The sequence below is a fragment of the Theropithecus gelada genome, chromosome 15, assembly GCF_003255815.1.
Source record: "Theropithecus gelada isolate Dixy chromosome 15, Tgel_1.0, whole genome shotgun sequence".
In the NCBI taxonomy this organism is placed as follows: domain Eukaryota; kingdom Metazoa; phylum Chordata; class Mammalia; order Primates; family Cercopithecidae; genus Theropithecus; species Theropithecus gelada.
The window spans coordinates 46,060,912-46,079,413 of record NC_037683.1 but is presented as its reverse complement, the minus strand read 5'-3'; the positions used below and the strand labels follow the sequence as shown (position 1 = coordinate 46,079,413).

Sequence of the window (18,502 nt, the reverse complement as noted above, 5' to 3'; positions counted from 1 at the left end):
AATAGCATGTTTTCTCTTTCCAGGTAACAAATAAAAAGCCAATAACAGTTCTGGAAATACTTCAGAAAATCCGCATGCACGTGTCTGTCCCACAGTGTGATGTGTTTGGATACTTCAGCATTGAATCAGAAATTGTGATCCTGATCGTTCCTGTCGATCACTATCCAAAAGCTCTGCAGGTGGGTTCAGCACACGTTGTGAAGCCATCTTGTCACTTTCAAGTTTGGTGCACCTAGGAGGGGGTGGTTACAAACTAGGACCGAGGAAGGATCATGGGTGAGGGAGTGGAGGCATTTGGGAAGTTCAACGGGGCAGGAGGGAGAAAAACAAGGCAATCTCTAAAGGACTGAGCACTTTGCCAGTGGCTGAGACCTGGTGCACATTTGACAGTGGGATGCAGAGGCACCAGGGTAGGAGAGGGATTAAGATACTGCGACTGGGAGTGTGCACAGCTGGACGGGGTTCAAGAAATCACTGTCTCTAATCTACCCGTTGTACAGACGAGGCAGCTGAGGCCCAAGCCAGGGAAGTAACTGGCGCAAGTCATGCAGTGATAAAGCCAGAATAGACTCCAGTCTCCTGAGAGCTGTGTGCCCACTGTGGAGGAAGATCCCATCAGAGTTGGTCTTGTGGGCTCCATTGTTTCTTCATCAGTCTAGAGACATGTAGAACCCCACTCACATAGACCCAAGTTTCAACATCAAAGGCAGTGAGGGCTCAAGGGAAGGGAATGAATGCAAGCAGTCTGTGAATCACTAGAAACTCATCTAGTCCAATTGTTTTCCTTTTCATGTTTCAATGGACATTAAAATTGTATTCCCTGTGACCCTAATTAACCATGTAAGGATAAAGTCTAAATGTGGGTAAGAGGTGTGAGTAACAGGTGTGGAAAAATGAAAACAGTTGATTGATTAGGGCAGTGGCATTGTGGGTTATTTCTTGTCTTTCTCTTTTCTTTTTTCTTCTTTTCTTTGAGATGGGGTCTTGCTACATTGCCCAGGCTGGTCTCGAACTCCTAGGCTCAACCTATCCTCCCACCTTGGCCTCCCAAAGTGCTAAGATTACAGGCATGAGCCACCACACACGGCCAATTATTTCTTTTCTGGTTTGATTTCCATTAATGCTGCTACATTTATGTAATAAACTAAAACTATAATAAATGTTACTTAGGATAAGAACAGAAGGACAAAGAGAAAGTAAATGCCATCTGAGGCCACGCTACTTTCAGGATATATGTGGAATTTGTCTGGCTTGACGTTGAAAATGTTCTGTGGTTTTATATTAAAAGAACCTTATTTCTCCTCACAGATCGAAGCCTGCAATAAAGAAGCAGAGAAGATTGAGTCCCTTATCAACTCTGACAGTCCGACTTTGGCGTCCCATGTCCCTCTCTCTGCCCTTATCATTTCCCAGGTACAGGTCTCCAGCAGTGTGCCATCAGCTGGCATCAGGGCCAGGCCTTCTTACCACTCCTTCCTCCTTCCCCTCAGCCTGGGCCTTGCCTTGCACTTGCTCTGGACGTATAACTGACTGCCCACGGAAGGTGCAGAATGTTCCTCCACCTCACTCTCCTGCCTTGAGAAAGACATTCAGGACTGCTGGTTTGTAGTTGAATAGTGGCCAAGGAAAGGCACATGTCACCTCTATTCACCACACAGTATTTTTTTTTTAATTCGCCAATATCAGTAGGATTTTTGTTTTGTTTTTACAAATGTTAAAATGTGTTGTTCCAAATACTAGTGAAAAGAGAACGTGTCTTCCTGGTAGGCCACTGCCGCATGATTTCCATTTCCTCATCAGATGGGGCCCCCAACTCAAAAGCAAATTTATCTCTGGAAAATGAGATGACCACTTTTTTTTTTTTTTTTTTTTTTTTTTTTTTTTTTTTTTTTTTTTTTTGAGACTGAGTCTGGCTCTGTCGCCCAGGCTGGAGTGCGGTGGCCGGATCTCAGCTCACTGCAAGCTCCGCCTCCCGGGTTCACGCCATTCTCCTGCCTCAGCCTCCCGAGTAGCTGGGACCACAGGCGCCCGCCACCTCGCCCGGCTAGTTTTTTGTATTTTTTAGTAGAGACGGGGTTTCACCTTGTTAGCCAGGATGGTCTCGATCTCCTCACCTCGTGATCCGCCCGTCTCGGCCTCCCAAAGTGCTGGGATTACAGGCTTGAGCCACCACGCCCGGCCGAGATGACCACTTTTTACAAAGATGACTCACTTTACTATCAGGTTCACAAACCTCATTTCAGAGTTATTTTTGAAGTATTAAGGTTCCCATTACGTTTGTTTTGTTTACAGATAATGACCTACTCTGTCTAGAAGCTAGGGGTCCCAGTGAAGAGCCACTGCCATTAGAGAATATGAAATATAAATAAAGCATCTTTGAAATTATTATGTAAATTATCAGGCAAATTTGCATGAAATTACAGAAATTTAATTCAGAACCCCAACTACTGTCTTATGCAAAAGCAAGCTGATTAAATGACACTCATATAATTATGTGTTGTAAGCGACAGGCTCACTGGTCACAGATTTGTGTCTATAACTTTTGTGAAAGGGAGAAGTGACATTGTATCAAAGCATCTTGCATTATGCAATTTTTATATTAACCAGATATATATTGATCGGTATTCATCCGAGTTAAATGTAGAGTTTTTAAACATCAATCTTTAAACCAATTGCTGCTACTTATATAATTGCCAAAAAGTGAAATAATGAGTAGTTCATGTAAATAATACATTATATTTCTATTTTATTATGAAGAAGGTGAATAGCCATATTTGTAAAATGACAATCATGTATGTTAACCCAGTACTTTCCGTTCGTGAAAACACATTTGCTTTTTGTGATATGCACAATGTAGATAAGTGTTCTGTCTTTCTTTTTTGATATAGAAGTATAAAGAATTGTGGTTTATATATTTAAAAGTGTCAAGCTGAGTATTAAAATGTCTGCATGTTGTCTAAGAAATTGAATACTTTGAATGTGTTTCACAGTTTGAAATAAGCTATTTGATATAATACTTCTTGTGTGTATGCACATGAACTTAGATTTTACATGAAGTATTTTTTCAGTATTATATGTACCCTCTGCAATGCATAGGGATATGCGTATTATACCCAAATGTTGCTGAAAAATGGGCACTTAAAGCTTTCAGAATATGTCAGTGCTGATGTAGCATGTCTGTTGCAATTGCCTTTTTTCTGTATAAATGTCTTTAATGCAATATACTGGAAAGCTTTTCTATTTTAATAAAAATAATTTTTATATGATCATGCATGCTTCTAAGCAATGTCAACATTCAAAAATGAAACCACTGATCACTCTTAGGTGAGCTGTGTCCTTTGTTCTGGGATGAGAAGTCATGGAAATTAGCCGGGTGTGGTGGCACATGTCTGTGGTCCCATGTACTCGGGAGGCTGAGGCTGGAGAATCGCTTGAATCTGGGAGGTGGAGGTTGCAGTGAGCCGAGATCGCACCACTGCACACCAACTTGTCTCATACCTGAGACAGAGTGAGACCCCGTCTCAAAAAAAAAAAAAAAAGTAATAGAGTGCTATTATCCCAAGCCAAGGGCCCTGGGAGAGCAGGCCAGTTAGGACACAGTTGGTCAGACCAGAGGGCAGGCAGTGACACAAAGTCAAATACAAAGACCCCAGGTTTCAGCTTTCAGGACAGAGAGAGCTTCAGGCCTTCCAAGACCCAGGAGCATACTAGGCAGTTCTCCCCACCATGCTGGTCCTGATGTTCCAGGGTACACTTGGGGCAGGGAGACCATGGGAACATGGAGGTGGAGAGCTGCTGATGGGACCAGAGAAATGGTACCAATCGGCTTAGGCTAAGTCCCCAAAACTTCAGTGGTTTACAACAGAGGCTTCTATTTTGTTCCCTTCAGATGTCCATTGTGGGTCAGCTGCCACGCCTGATGCTATCTTCACTCCAGACCCATTCCGGTGTCCTCACAAAGGGGAGAAAAGAGACATAGAGGACCACAAGCTGGCCCTGAAGTCTCTGCTTAGAAGTGATGCTGTCATTTCTTCCTATGTTTTACTGGCCAAAGCAAGTCACATGGCCACTCCAGAGCTCAAAGGGTGGGGACGTACAGTCTTCCCATGGTGTTTTGTGTGTGTTGGGGGAGGGACGGTAAGTATTTTGAATAATACAGTCTACCATAGAGGTCTTTTCTCTTCAGGATAGGACAACAGCCAGGACTGACAAGATTTTTTATTAGAGAAGTAGATGTTCCCAGCCTGGTCAACATAGCAAGAACCCATCTCAAGAAAAAATGCAAGGTGTTTACAGGACAGGTTGGAGAAGGTGATTAAATTGTACAGGCAACCTGCCGTGGGAGGTATGAGCTGGGGGAGAGAGCGTCTAACAAGGGGGAAGACGCAAGCCCTCAAAAAGAGGGTTGGTTTGCACCAGGCCTGGAAGAAATCAGGAGGCTTTGCCAGATGGCTTTGAGAAAGGCATTCTAAGTAGGAGGTACAGCTTGAGCAAAGGTGCAGAAACGACAGAGTCCAGGTCCGTTCCAGGGGTAGAACAGCAGGGCTGACGTGCGAGGGGCGTGGTGTGGGGAGGTATAAGGCAGATCCGACGTGCCCAGCTTGAATGCCAGGCCACAGTGGCATCCTAAGGCTCTGCCCTTGCCCTTCCAGCTACACTGACCAGCCCGGATAGCTCTAGCCTGCAAAGGATTGTGTGCCCCAAACTTCAGTGCCACAAGACCTTCAAGACCATCCCCTGATCTTGTTATTAGGCAGTGCTTCCCTCCGTCCTGTGAGCATCCTGAACTCTCCTGAGGAAACAATAACTGAGCCAGGCTGGGGGCCAGGGTTCCCCTAGGCCTGGTCCCCACCCTTAGAGTTCAGCCAGGGTCTCTTTCAGCTCCACTGTGGGAAGAAAGTTAAACCCACCAGCAACACTGATCGTCACTGAAGAAACTGCACTTTACTTCATTTGATTCAGTGCTTCTCTTTCAGCCCTGGGCTGATGGGAGTCAGGCCCACACACTCCCACAGAGAGTACTCTTATTCTCAGAGGGACAGGAGGCCCTGCTGCAGGGGCCTTTCCTTCCCTGCCTCCCAGCTGCGGAAGAGGCTTGCGTTGTACACTTTGCCAGCTGAGGGAAAGTGAAGGCAGAGGGGTCATTCCCAGGAATGAGCCAGTCCTTTCGGCAGTCCAGCAATCTTGGGGCTGGAGGGCAGATTTCCACAGCGCACACAGAGGGAAACTGAGAGCACAGGGGCTAAGCTGTGGTCACACAGGGAGTCAAGGTGAAGCCACGGCCAGAGGCCAGGTCTGGGCTTTCCCTGGCACAAGGCAGCCGGGCAGGATTTGTACTTCTCAGAAATGGAACTGGCCGTGCAGGAAGTTGCCATGAAGGTAGACACCAGAAGGTGAGCAGAGTGAAACAGGCCCAAGGCCAGGCGAGCTTGGGTGGGTCTGAGCAAACAGGTCCAAGGAGCACCAGGAATCATAAAAGTAACTGACACAGCTCACCAGCTCACTTTCTAGAACAGTTTAAGGAGTGCTTTTCACCATGTCTCCCGGCCCAAAGCAAAATGCCTCACACAGACAGCGAATGCCAAGTCTAAGGCTGAGTTTCATTCCAGAGCCCAGCCTCAGGGCATTAGGCTGATGGTGGAGAGGGTAGGGAAGGAAGCCTCACAGGGGGAAGCACGCTAACACTCTGTCCCCTGGCTCCACCCACTCTTCCATTATTCCAAAATGAAGTTCACTCTATTGTTTTTTCCTTGTAAAAGTTACATGCGCACGCTCCCCCAAGTACTTGGAAATATAAAAGGAAAAAAAAATCCCACACCTTCCTCTCCCTGCCTCTACAAATGAGTGCGGAATCCTTCTAGGGCCTTCCCTGTACGTATCTATCTCTCTATGTAATCAGGGCAATGTCCCTCCGCTGTCTGCAATGGGGAGGAGGTGGTTACCTCACCGCCCTGTGCGGAGAAATTCAGGGAAAGGGTTTCATATTTGGGATGTTGTCTACTGGGCGGTACTTCCTTGCCTAAAGGTTCATAGGTGAAAGCCCTGTCTTGGCCAGAACCTGCCAGGTAATCAGGGGTTGGGTCTTTTCCTAAGGACCACCTCCCTATCTTCTCCAGACCAATCTCCCATTGAACTCCACTGCAGATGCAAGCAGTTGCTTTGCCAAACAGAAGTGTAACCACTTAGGCCGGGCGTGATGGCTCATGCCTGTAATCCCAGCACTTTGGGAGGCTGAGGCAGGCAGATCACTTGAGCTCAGGGGTTCAAGACAAGCCTAAGCAACATGGCGAAACCCCATCTCTACAAAAAATACAAAGGCATGGTGGCATGTGCCTGTGGTCCCAGCTACTTGGGAGGCGGAGGTGGGAGAATCACTTGAGCCTGGTCGAGGCTGCAGTAGCCAAGGTCATGCCGCTGTACTCCAGCCTGGGCAACTGAGTAAGACCGTGTCTCATTTGAAAAAAAAAAAAGAGAAGGAGAAGGAGAAGACTAACCATTTATGTTGGTCAGGGTCCCAGCAGGAAAATGAATGGTCCACCCAAATTAGGATTAATTGGAGGAAAGTTTAATAAAGGGGCTATTTATAAAGGTGTGGGCAGGATGTAGGGAAACCACACGGCATAGCACAACACGCCGGGCCTCAAAGTGGAGCTTTTAGCACCTCTAACCCCTAAGCCTAATGGAGAAGCCATTGCTTCTCTCCCTCGGGTCTCCTCCCACAACTCCCACTGGGAACCCAAGTGAAAACCCAAGGACCAGGGAGCCTGTGCTGGTAGTCATACAGGTCAGCCTTCTGGGGCAGAGATCAGGGCAGAGAGTGGAAATAAGGAAGGAAGTGGAGCAAAAAGAAGATACTCAGCACAACAGGCCAGGGTGACACCAAGGAGAGCACTCAGCAGGTTGCATCACCCATGTTGGAGAAAGGGCTCTCGGCTTAACCCTTTGGACCATGTTCTGCTGAAGGCTCCTTCCTGACCTTGCTCAGCCTCAATTCCTCTCCGTCTTCCTCTCACAGCCCTTTATCAAGCCCACATTTGCCAGTGCCTCCACCCAGCTGCCTAAGAATTCCTCAGCCCTGTGCAACCCAAGAAAGCAGTCCAGGCCCCCTGCCCCTTCTTGTCCCCCTTCTTGCTGGCACTCTTCTAGCCAACAGCCTAGAGCAGAACTGCAGTGCACTAGTGCAGGCTATTGTAGAAACTTCCTTCTGCCTGGGATTTGCTGGCTCTGAAGTGGAGGGCTGGGCTCTGACCCCAAAAGGAGGGGGAGTAGGGGGAAGGTGGACGCCTGGATCCGGCTCACCTTCTTCATCATCAGGAAGCTGCCCCAAAGCAGGCACGCGTCGTCATCGCGAGTGCTCATGTTCTTCCTACAATGACCCAGTATGGCCATGTGTGAGCAGAGCAGAGAGTCCTCATGATAAAGTGGATTTGGTCATGTGTTTGTGAAATAAGCCCGTACTGGATGACTTTGAAACCTGCTGTTGTGGTTGCTATTGTAAATGTTTCCCCCATGACATATTCCAACTGGTTATTGATACTATGTAATAAAGCAATTGATTTTTAAAATTTTTTGGACCCCCCTGGCTGTCATTTAAAAATTTATATTAATTTATATTTATTGGATTTTCTGAGGTTTTTCCAGGGAGAAGTCATAATGAAAACTTTGCTTTTTCTTTTTCAAAGAAATAAGATACCTCTTATTTCTTCTTGTTGCTCTACTTTTGGCTAGAACTCCCAGAACAACATTGAACAGCAGCGGGGACTGCAAGAAACCTTGGTGTGTTCTGGACTTGAATGGGGATGTCTTCATTGTTTTATTGTGAAGCATGACATATGCTTTCAGCATACCATGTTTTACTGTTAGTTTCAAGGGACTTCTCTTTATTCTGCTATGGGAAAATAAGAGTTTTTTTAAAACTCAGTAATAAATACTCAATTGTATCAAATATATTCCAGTATCCATTTACAGTATATTTTTTCTTTGAGTTATTAATATTGTGAATATATTTCTTTTTTTTTCCTTCCCCCTGAGACAGTCTCACTCTGTCATCCTGGCTGGAGTGCAGTGGTGCAATCTGGGCTTACTGCAACCTCCAACTCCCGGCTTAAGCAATCCTCCTGCTTCAGCCTTCCAAATAGCTGGGACTATCAGCACATGTCACTATGCCCAGCTAGTTTTTATTTTATTTTATTTTATTTTATTATGTTATTTATTTATTTATTTTTGAGACGTTGTCTCTCTCTGCCACCCAGGCTGGAGTGCAGTGGTGTGATCTCGGCTCACTGCAACCTTCTGCCTTCCGGGTTCAAGTGATTCTCCTGCCTCAGCATCCTGAATAGCTGGGACTACAGGTGTGTGCCCCCAGGCCCGCCTAATTTTTTGTATTTTTGTTTTTGGGCTTTTTCTTTTTTTTTTTTTGGTTTTGTTTTGTTTTGTTTTTGAGACAGAGTTTTACTCTTGTTGCCCAGGCTGGGTACAATGGCGCGATCTCGGCTCACTGCAATCTCCGCCTCCTGGGTTCAAGCGATTCTTCTGACTCAGCCTGCCGAGTAGCTGGGACTTACAGGTGCATGCCACCATGCCCAGCTATTTTTTGCATTTTTAGTAGAGGCGGGGTTTCACCATATCAGCCAGGGTGGTTCCTCTTCTTAAATATTAATAATTTGTATTTTGTTAGAAAATTGCCCAATTAAGGAAAATTATTAGTGAACAGTTGTTTATATGTTTTTTTCTGAACACTTCTAAAAAAAAGATTACATCCCCTTTTTATTACTAATGTGGTACATTTGAGTTTTCTTTTAGACTTTTTTATTTATTTGATTTTGTAGTGATATATCTATTTGATATGGCTTCCAGCTCTAGGTTATAGTTCTCAATCATGCTCTTTATCTGTTTTCTACTATATAATTTTTTGTTTTTATCTACATTAACTGCTTTAGTCAATTTTAAACATCTTATAGCAATCTTATTATAGAAACATTTTCCTGTATTTGCTTCTATTTATCCATTTATTCTTCTGTCCATCCATCTTACTTTTTCTGTGTTTCAAAGTAAGTTGAATCCATTTAATTTTTTATGGATTTCAAAGTAAGTTGCAAACATCAATACATTTTACCCCTAAACACTTCAGCATTCATTCAATATTTCTTTATGTTTCTCTCCTTTCATTTATTTTTTGTTGTCTAGCTCCTTTAGTTCAGTGCTTTACTTTTCTCTTTTTAAATAAGTAACATAATAATATTTAAGATTTACTAACTGGCTGGGCGCAGTGGCTCACACCTGTCATCCCAGCACTTTGGGAGGCCGAGGCAGGCGTATTACCTGAGGTCAGGAGTTTGAGACCAGGCTGGCCAACATGGTGAAACCCTGTCTCTACTAAAAATACAAAAATTAGCCAAGCATGATAGCACATGCCTGAAAGGTCTATAATCCCAGCTACTCGAGAGACTGAGGCAGGAGAATCTCTTGAACCTGGGAGGCAGAGGTTGCAGTGAGTTGAGACCATGCCACTGCACTCCAGCCTGGGAGACAGAGAAAGACTCCATCTCAAAAATAAATAAATAAACAAATAAATAATTAAAAAAAGATTAACCATCTCTCATGTTTCAGGCCATTTTAGGGAAATTTTTAAAATCAGACATCAGGGGAGAATCTTCTCCCTCCAGACTCCAAATTAGGTAATAGACTATTTTTGTAAGTCAATGCATATAAGATTCAGAATTCTAAGAAAAAGATGTCAATAAGAAAAGACTTTTTGACTGGGCGCAGTGGCTCACACCTGTAATCCCAGCACTTTGGGAGGCCAAGGCAGGTAGATCACCTGAGATCAGGAATTTGAGACCAGCTTGACCAATATGGTGAAACTCTGTCTCTACGAAAAATACAAAAATTAGCCCGGGATGGTGGCGAGCACCTGTAATCCCAGCTACTCAGGAGGCTGAGACAGGAGAATAGCTTGAACCAGGGAGGCAGAGGTTGCAATGAGCCAAAATCATGCCACCGCACTCCAGCCTGGGTGACAAAGCAAGACTCCATCTCAAATTAAAAAAAAAAAAAAAGAGAGAGAGAGAGAGAGACTTTTTAAATTTTCTTTTTTTTTTAGAGACGGGGTCTCACTCCATTACCGAGCCTGGAGTGCAGTAGCATGATCAGAATTCACTGCAGGCTTGAGCTCCTGGGCTCAAGCCATCCTCCCACTTCATCCTCCTGAGTAGCAGGGACTACAGGTGTGTGCACCACACCCAGCTATTTATTTTTAATTTCTTGTAGAGATAAAGGTCTTGCCATGTTGTCCAGGCTGGTCTTGAACTCCTGGCCCCAAGCAATCCTCCCACCTTGGACTCCTATGGCACTGGGATTACAGGCATGAGCCATCCTGCCTGGCCAATAAGAAGGAGTTTTTCATTAAAATCCCTTTATTTTCAAGTCAAGGAAGTATTAAATTATAAGAAGTTTACTGTCTATACCTTTTTCTCAGTCCTTTGATAGCGAATCTTATTTCCTTACAGGTTTCAACCCTCTGGGCAGAGTCAGATATTCCCCTCTTAGGAAAGGGGTACAAGGCCGGGTGCAATTGCTCACGCCTGTAATCCCAACACTTTGAGAGGCCGAGGCGGGCAGATCACTTGAAGTCAGGAGTTCAAGACCAGCCTAGCCAACATGGCAAAAGCCTGTCTCTACTAAAAATACCATATTAAGCCGGGTGTGGTAGCCCATGCCTGTAGTCCTAGCTTACTCAGGAGGCTGAGGCAGGAGAATCGCTTGAACTCAAGGCGCAGAGGTTGCAGTGAGCTGAGATGACCCCACTGCACTCCAGCCTGGGCGGACAGAGTAAGGCTCTGTCTCAGGAAAAAAAAAAAAAAAAAAAAAGAAGAAGAAGAAGAAGAGGGTACAATCAGAGAATCAGAGGCTCACCTGAAGCAAAAAAAAAAAAAAAAAAGAAGGGGGTACAATCAGAGAATCAGAGGCTCACCTGCAGCTTAGCTCCATGGACATGACCTAGTCACTGCTTCTCTTCTTTCCACCTATCTTCATCCTGTTTATCCAAGATTGCTAGAGATAACAACTAACTAGCTTTTCTTTCCCATTTGGAGCACTGAGAGGTTAATTTGCTCTATACATTAACAGGACTATAATATTACAAATCAGCAACACGTAAAATCTAGCAAATAGCCCATGCTCTGTTACATCTCACATCTGTTATCTCATGGGATTGAAACAGCTTGAGCCTTGTGTATCACACTCTTATTGACAGCTTCCACTGAAAGAATTATCTTGTGACAAATGACCAAGAACGCCCAAGAATTTTCCTGGACCACTTCCTCAAGACTGTCTAAGGATTTGTCACGTAAGTATAGTACCATGTGCTTTAAATGAAGTATCTCACGGAATTCTCACAACCTGTCTGTGAGGCAAATAGTATTATTAATATTAACAACATTTACAGTTGATGTAACGGAGGCTTCAGAAAATTGAATGACTTCTTCAAGGTCAAACATCTGATTAATAGCGGAGCAGGCCAGGCACAGTGACTCATGCCTGTAATCTCAGCACTTTGGGAGGCCAAGGTGGGTGGATCACTTGAGGTCAGGAGTTCAAGACCAGCCTGGCCAACATAGTGAAACCCCAACTCTACTAAAAATACAAAAATTAGTTGGGCATGGTGGCAAGCACCTGTAATCCCAGCTACTCAGGAGACTGAGGCAGGAGAATCACTTGAACCCAGGAGGTGGAGGTTGCAGTGAGCCCAGATCACACCACTGTACTCCAGTCTGGGCAACAGAGCAGGACTCCATTTAAAAAAAAAAAAACAAAAAGAAAAAAGCAATGTGTCATTGGGTGATTTCGTTGTGCTAACATCAGAGTGTACTCACACAAACCTAAATGCTGTAGCTTACTGTGCGCCAAGGCTATATAGTGTAGCCTGTTGCTCCTGGGCTACAAACATACACAGTATGTCACTGTACTGAATACTGTAGGCGATTGTAACACAAAGGTAAAAATTTGCGTATATAAACAGATCTAAACATAGAAACATAGTAAAAATATGGTATCATACTCTCTTGGGACTAGCATGGTATATGTGGTCTGGCATTGACTGAAATGTCATTACTCATGACTGTACTAAAATACAGTAGATGTATTTGCCTAACATGGGGAAAGGAATAGAGAGCACAGTGCCCAGCCATTACCCTGTGGGGCATTCGGAAGCCGTTGGTATTACAAATTCTAGCCTTATCATCAGTGGGCCAGTTCACTTCAGTGCCCGTTGATTGAAAAGCCTTAAAATTCGCTTCCTTCATGGCCGGGCGCGGTGGCTCAAGCCTGTAATCCCAGCACTTTGGGAGGCCGAGACGGGCGGATCACGAGGTCGGGAGATCGAGACCATCCTGGCTAACACGGTGAAACCCCGTCTCTACTAAGAAATAGAAAAAACTAGCCGGGCGAGGTGGCGGGCGCCTGTAGTCCCAGCTACTCGGGAGGCTGAGGCAGGAGAATGGCGTGAACCCGGGAGGCGGAGCTTGCAGTGAGCTGAGATCCGGCCACTGCACTCCAGCCTGGGCGACAGAGCGAGACTCTGTCTCAAAAAAAAAAAAAAAAAAAAAAAAAAAAATTCGCTTCCTTCATTTGGAATGTATTGAGCCCCTTCCCCAGAAAGGAGCGTCTGCCGGAAGTCTGGTACAGGTGACTTGGGCTGTGCGGTCAAGTAAGTGCTCTTCTCCCACGGGGCAGGGGCCATGGGTGGGACCATGTCTCCCCAATACCTGGTGTGTGCTGCCCCCATGGTCAGGGCACCTGGCAGTTGGAAAGACCGGCCGACCTTGAGGGATGGGCAGCACTGGAATGGTGGCTCCAGGGCCAGCACTCCTGGCGGAGGGACGGCCTGAGGAAAGGCAGGGACGTGGGAAATCCCAGAACATGTTTGGGGGATGACAAGAAATCTAGTTTGACTGGAGTATGGGGAAAAGGTGGGGGCGCTGGGGAGACAGGTCTAGGGCCAGACTGCAGGGGTGGGGAACTGGCTTGGTCTGGGAGGCAATGAGGGGCAAGTGGACAGGTCAGAGGCGGCTGCGCTTCCACCCCGACTGGCAGTAGAGGGCGTGTCCTGGGAGAGGAGCGTCGCCCTCCCCGGACCAGCTGCCCTCCGGAGCCCGGGGTCACCGGAGATGGGGGCACACCCGAGATGGGGGCACACCCCGGGGCTGCGTGTGTCGGGTCAGGCCGCGGCAGGGAGAGGCCGCCCCCTGGTGGCGCCGGCCGGAACGCCCCTCGTGCCGCGACCGTGAGCCCCTCTGCCCTCGCCGCGCGTCGGCGCAGAGCAGCCACCCGGAGCCCAGCAGGCGCGGGCTTCCCCACGCGCCTCGGGAGGGGACAACTCCAAGTGGGATCCAGGAGGCTTGGGCCCTGCGGCCGCATCCGGGGAGCCCTGGACAGTCGCGGCGCTGCTTCCCCGGGGCGAGCTCTCCGGGCGGCCGGCGGGATGGCCCCGGGCGCCTCCGCCCTCAGCTGTCGCTCCTTATAAGGCGGGGGCCGGGCGGCGCCGGAGGAGGGGCCGCAGCATCAGCCCGGTTCTGGGCTCCGGGGCGGCGCTGGGCCGGGGGAGCGCAGTGCAGCGCAGCCGCGGGGAGCGAGGAGCGCGCGGAGCCGGCCATGGGCAAGTCAGGTGAGCCTGCGGGCGCGCCCGCTGCGGAATGGTTCGGAGCCCAGCGCTCCCGGACCTCGCCGTCTCCCTCGCCCGCCGCAAGCCAGGTCCTGGGGAGTGCGGGAGCCCGGGGTGCGGGTGGAGGGCGCGCGGGCGGAGCGCCCCGGCGCGGTTTCCGGGGAACCCAGGGGGGAAGGGGAGCCCGAGGAGGCCCCCGCCGGAGAACCGGGGATCGCGCCAAGAAGGGCTTCCCGACCCTGAGGGGCTGCGCGCCGCAGCCCGCCAAGGCGTGGCTTCTGCTTTGTTTCAGGAGGCCAGAGTTAGAGTTGGAAAAGTCACCAAAGTGTGACAACCGCTCTCGCTGCAAAGCATTTTGCCCCGCTCGGCTGTCCCGAGGACAACCCTGAGCATCCCCCTCATCTGTTTGTTGTTCCTCCTCTCCTGAGCACCCGCGCAGTACCTGGCTCCCCGTGTGCTAGACTCGGTCTGGCTCCCTTTCACCTGGGGCACCTCATCCTCTCTACTGTGGCTGGCTGGATGAACTTTCTACAGCGCAGCTCTCCTCCTGTCGCTCCCTAACACCTTCCTCACCATTGTCCTCAGTGAAAGGACACACTCCAGTCCTGCCTTCAGGCCCCTGGGAGTGGGTCCCCACCCCTTACCTACGCCCTACACTAGAGCTGTCCAGAGGCTGGTGCACAGGTACCTTTCCCTGGGTTTCCTTGCCGGGCGTTCACCACCCCCACTCTCAGCCTGAAAAGCCCCCCCACCCCACTAGGCTCAGCTGCTGGGCTGGAGTCCATCCGTGATTCCCCCTCCCCCGGGAGGGAGCGCCCAACCTGGTGTTTTCCTCGCTGCAGCCCTTCCTGCAGTGTGCCGGGGACAAGAGTTGAGCCACAGACCTGCTTCCCGCCGCCGGGTCCTCACCCCTGGCTGCCAGGGGCCGTGTTTATCTCAGCATTGCTCCTGCCTCAGGAGGCTCTTAGGGAATAGCTGTTGAACGGGATTCAGAAGTCCTGCTTCATCCGGATTGTCCACCTCAGATGAGTAATGCTAGGTCCCTTCTAGGATCTGTCCTCCAAGATCTGGACTCAGGAGATGCCAGCGCTGGGAGCAAGTGGCTTTCCCTGGCCTTGGTCCTAACCAGCCTTCCTAGGCTGTAGAGGCAGGTCTGGCTTTCAGTCCTGGCCCAGTCAATCACTGGCTGTGTGATTCTGAGCAAGCCTCCTTCCCTCTGGTCCTCCCCGTCTGTACAGTGAGGGTGGCCGTATGAGCCCTGGGGTTCTTCACGGTATGGAAAGGTGATATAATGGGTTGCCATTTAGTTAACAGGATGACAGGTGGTGATGAGGCAAAAGTATGGCAGACGAGAGCAAGTCTTTCGAGATATCTACTTGGGAAATCAACTCCTTTCTCTGTAGATTTAGGAGAAAATCCACAAATTCCCTTAAGCTACTTTTTTTTTTTTCTTTCTGAGACAGTCTCGTTCTGTTGCCCAGGCTGGAGTGCAATGGTGCGATCTCAGCTCACTGCAACCTCCGCCTCCTGGGTTCAAGCGATTCTCCTGCCTCAGCCTCCTGAGTAGCTTCGGACTACAGGTGCCTACCACCACGCCCAGCTAACTTTTGTATTTTTAGTAGAGACGGGGTTTCACCCTGTTGGTCAGGCTGGCCTCGAACTCCTGACCTCATGGATCTGCCTACCTCGGCCTCCCAAAGTGCTGGAATTACAGGCGTGCCCAGCCTAGGCTACATCTTAATCAGTTGTTTCCAGTGTCTTATGTAAGGCATGGTTTTCCAGAACTGCTCATATTCAGCTGTGTGCCTATTCTTCTATCTGTCCGTCCCTTCCTCCATCCTTCCTTTGCACTGTCTAGCAGCTCTGTATCAAGCTGTGGACCCAGTGCTGGGGCGTGCATCCACTTGGATTGTGAAAGGAATACATAAAGCTATGTAGGGGATAGACAAGCACTATCTGGCTTGAGTATGAAGTGGGAAATGATCCAAACCACAAGATAGGTGCTGGTGAAGGGCGGTGGGAGCTCAAGGTGAGGAGACTGCACCGCATGGGAGCCGGTGAGGGTTCCTGGAGGAGGTGGTCAAATCCCAGAGAGTCTTGGGAATTTAGACTTCATCTTACAGAACCTGGGGTGCCATGGAAAGGCACTGATCTGAAAGCAGCGGGACTAGAGCTTTGCCAGGGTGTAGGGTGGATCGGGTGGATGGAGAGACGGTGGAGGGAGAATGAGGGAGACTGCTGCAGTCACACAGACAGGAGATGACAGAGGCATCCAGGGCAGGATGGAGGCTGGAGAGGAGGATGGGATGGATTTGTGAGATGGTGGCCTTGGGCAGACTTGATGACAACTTACTGTGAAGCAGAGGGAAGGCTCAGAGGCCTGCATGACGGGGTGATGGCTTCTATGCCTGGAGATGCAGGGTTGGGCAGGTTTCAGAGGAAGATTACTTTTTACTCAGGAAGGAGGGGGCCAATGGCAGAAAGCAGGTTAGAACTGGTTGAGTCAGAGGCCACCTCCACCTCTAATACACACACATACACCAGGGACCTTGCAGAATTCTGACCCAGACCTTTCTCCCTCACAGTCAGGTGCATTGAATTTATCTCCCCCACCCCAACTGGAAAACCGAGAGCCCCCAGAATAGTATTAATATCTGGCTCTCCTAGGGTCCCTAAAAGAAAATGACTTTTCTGGGTGACCCAGTGCCCAATGGGCCTTCAATGCAAGCCCAACCTTGAAGTTCCAGGCCATCAGCCCAGGGCTGCTGTCTGTGTCCACAGGGCAGGTGGCACTCACAGGGGCTCCGTGTGCTTCTGTAAAGACCATCATAAGGAATCCGTCCCTGCCCCTTCTGGGCCTCAGTTTCCTCCTCACTGCCCAGAAGCCAGTCTCTTTTTCATCTTTAACCTCAGATACACCCCAGAGCTGCCTGGCATAACGGGCATTATTGCAAATCATCACACAGCTGGCACAGCTGAAATTCCAGAAGACGCTTGACCCAGTGCTCGAAGACTCCCGGGTCCTGCTCCCAGCCCTGGTTTCTCTGCTGGGACTTGGTGTGCAGCAAGTGTGGTGGGGAAGAGAAAGGCAATGACCATGGGCTCAGTAGAAGCCTCCTGTCCCTAATACTGGTGACACCAATGATTAATCTTCAACTGCATCCCAGGCAAAGAGCTCAGTATTTTCTATGTTACCATATTTGTGACAGCACTGCCAGGCAGTTATTATCACCTCATTCTATAGATTTACAGAGGTTCAGTACCTTGCCCAAGCTCACACACTGACCAGTAAGCAAACCAATGAATTTGAACTCAGCTCTCTGACTCCCCTACTGTGTCCTGTCCTCCCTCCCACACTGACCACTTGCCCTGACACCCTGCTCCCTGCCAGCCTGAACTCTAGCCCGGTGGGGACTTCCGCGCAGCCTCCATCATCTCTAAGAATATTAGTGTCCCTCCATCCACCTAGCACCAGAGGAAATCAGAGCAGACAGGCCTTTAGGGACCAACGAGCCCAGGAGTTTTCTACTGAGTAAGACCCTCAGGCCTCTACAGGGAGAGGCTGTGTGGACCAGGCCAACCCCAGCAGTTTCATTTTCATCTGTTGCTTTTATTGAAGATTTCCTTCCAAGGAAGTGTTTCCCTGCTTTGAAGACATTATGAAAACCACAGATGTCATCCTTCCTTCACACACAGCTGGGGAACCTGGGGCCCAGAGGGGCAGGGATGTGCCTGAGTGACAGTAGGCAGGCAGGGCTGGACAACGGCTGCCTCCCCTTCAATTACAACCACTTTCTATGGAGAGGGACCGCCTAGGGGAGGCTAATGCTTGGGGGGAGGGGATGCCTTGTTCCCGTAAGCAATTGAGCAACTCCTCACAGACATCATTCTTGCCATTTGGGAAAGAGGAAGCAATATGTAAAGTGGAAAGTGTGGGAGATTTGGAGCGGGGGAGGGGGTAAAGGGAGGGGTATTCTTACACCCAGCTCTAATATGGACTCTGTGTGGCCTTGGACAATCTGCATGTCCCCCACCATCCAAAGAGCCCAGTTTCCTCATCTGTAATGAAGAGAGGAATCCTGTCCCGCCTTCACTGTGCTGAAGTGCGAACCTTATTCATTTGTTCACTCACTCATTCACTTAGCAAATAGCCAAGCTCAGAGGGACTGAAAAAGGCCATCAAACGTCAATGTAAAGGCAGGACAGGAGGGGACCTGACCCGGAAGGAGCAGGAACAGTTTCTTCCAAAGCCGAAGCCCAAAAGCTTTCTGTCCCTGTCCAATGGTAATAATAATAATTACAGTTGGCATTTAATAACTGTTCATTATATTCCAGAACAGTTCGAAAGCATTAACATGGATGAACTCATTTCACCCTCACTACACTGTCCACTGCACTACACTAGGCTGTAGTGAGGGTTAAATACTGCTGCTCCCATTTTATGTATGGGGAAAGGAGGCACAGAGTGTTGAAGCAGCGTGTCCAAGATCGCATGGCCAATACCAGGCAGAGCGGGGATTTGGCTGTTGAAATTCCCAGAACCGGCTTAAAGAGCAGGAGTTACCCAGCTGAAATCCGTTCTTTATTTTTTCCTTAAACTGCCAACTTTTTATTCTTTCTTCCTGATAAACAAGCAAAACCAGCTTTGCCCCCAAGGTGGAACCAGGTTTCTTTCCAGCGTTTTGCCAAGGGGGCGGAGGGGCCTGTTCACAGTTCCTGCCCTGGGCCCTGACAGTCACCGGCTCTTTCATGAGGAGCCTGGAGAGGGCCCAGGAGTGAGTCAGACTGGGCTCAGGGAGGCCTCGGGAGAGGAGTAAGATGCTGAGGGAAGAGCCTGTCTCA

The 18,502-nt window shown here is 48.7% G+C and overlaps 2 protein-coding genes across 9 annotated transcripts in view; both read left to right on the top strand.

Moving 5' to 3' along the window:
- Positions 1-1,851, top strand: part of RECK (reversion inducing cysteine rich protein with kazal motifs) — an 87,757-nt gene extending 85,906 nt beyond the window's left edge. Inside the window, exons 20-21 of the mRNA XM_025359110.1 lie at positions 24-179; positions 1,309-1,851. Of these exons, the coding sequence (XP_025214895.1) occupies positions 24-179; positions 1,309-1,530 (378 nt within the window). The 3' untranslated portion in view covers positions 1,531-1,851. The remainder of the gene's footprint in view (positions 1-23; positions 180-1,308) is intronic.
- A 2,140-nt stretch (positions 1,852-3,991) lies between these two features.
- Positions 3,992-18,502, top strand: part of GLIPR2 (GLI pathogenesis related 2) — a 36,811-nt gene continuing 22,300 nt past the window's right edge. For 5 of the 8 annotated variants that reach the window (XR_003115915.1, XM_025359118.1, XM_025359115.1 and 2 more), the window contains exon 1: positions 13,414-13,663. Coding sequence is in view for 7 of the 8 variants with exons in the window: in XM_025359118.1 (XP_025214903.1) it covers positions 13,651-13,663 (13 nt within the window). In the remaining variant the exon portion in view is untranslated. Of the gene's footprint in view, positions 4,002-5,516; positions 5,525-13,413; positions 13,750-18,502 lie in introns of those variants that run through there. The other 3 variants (XM_025359117.1, XM_025359111.1, XM_025359114.1) reach the window with 2 other exon arrangements.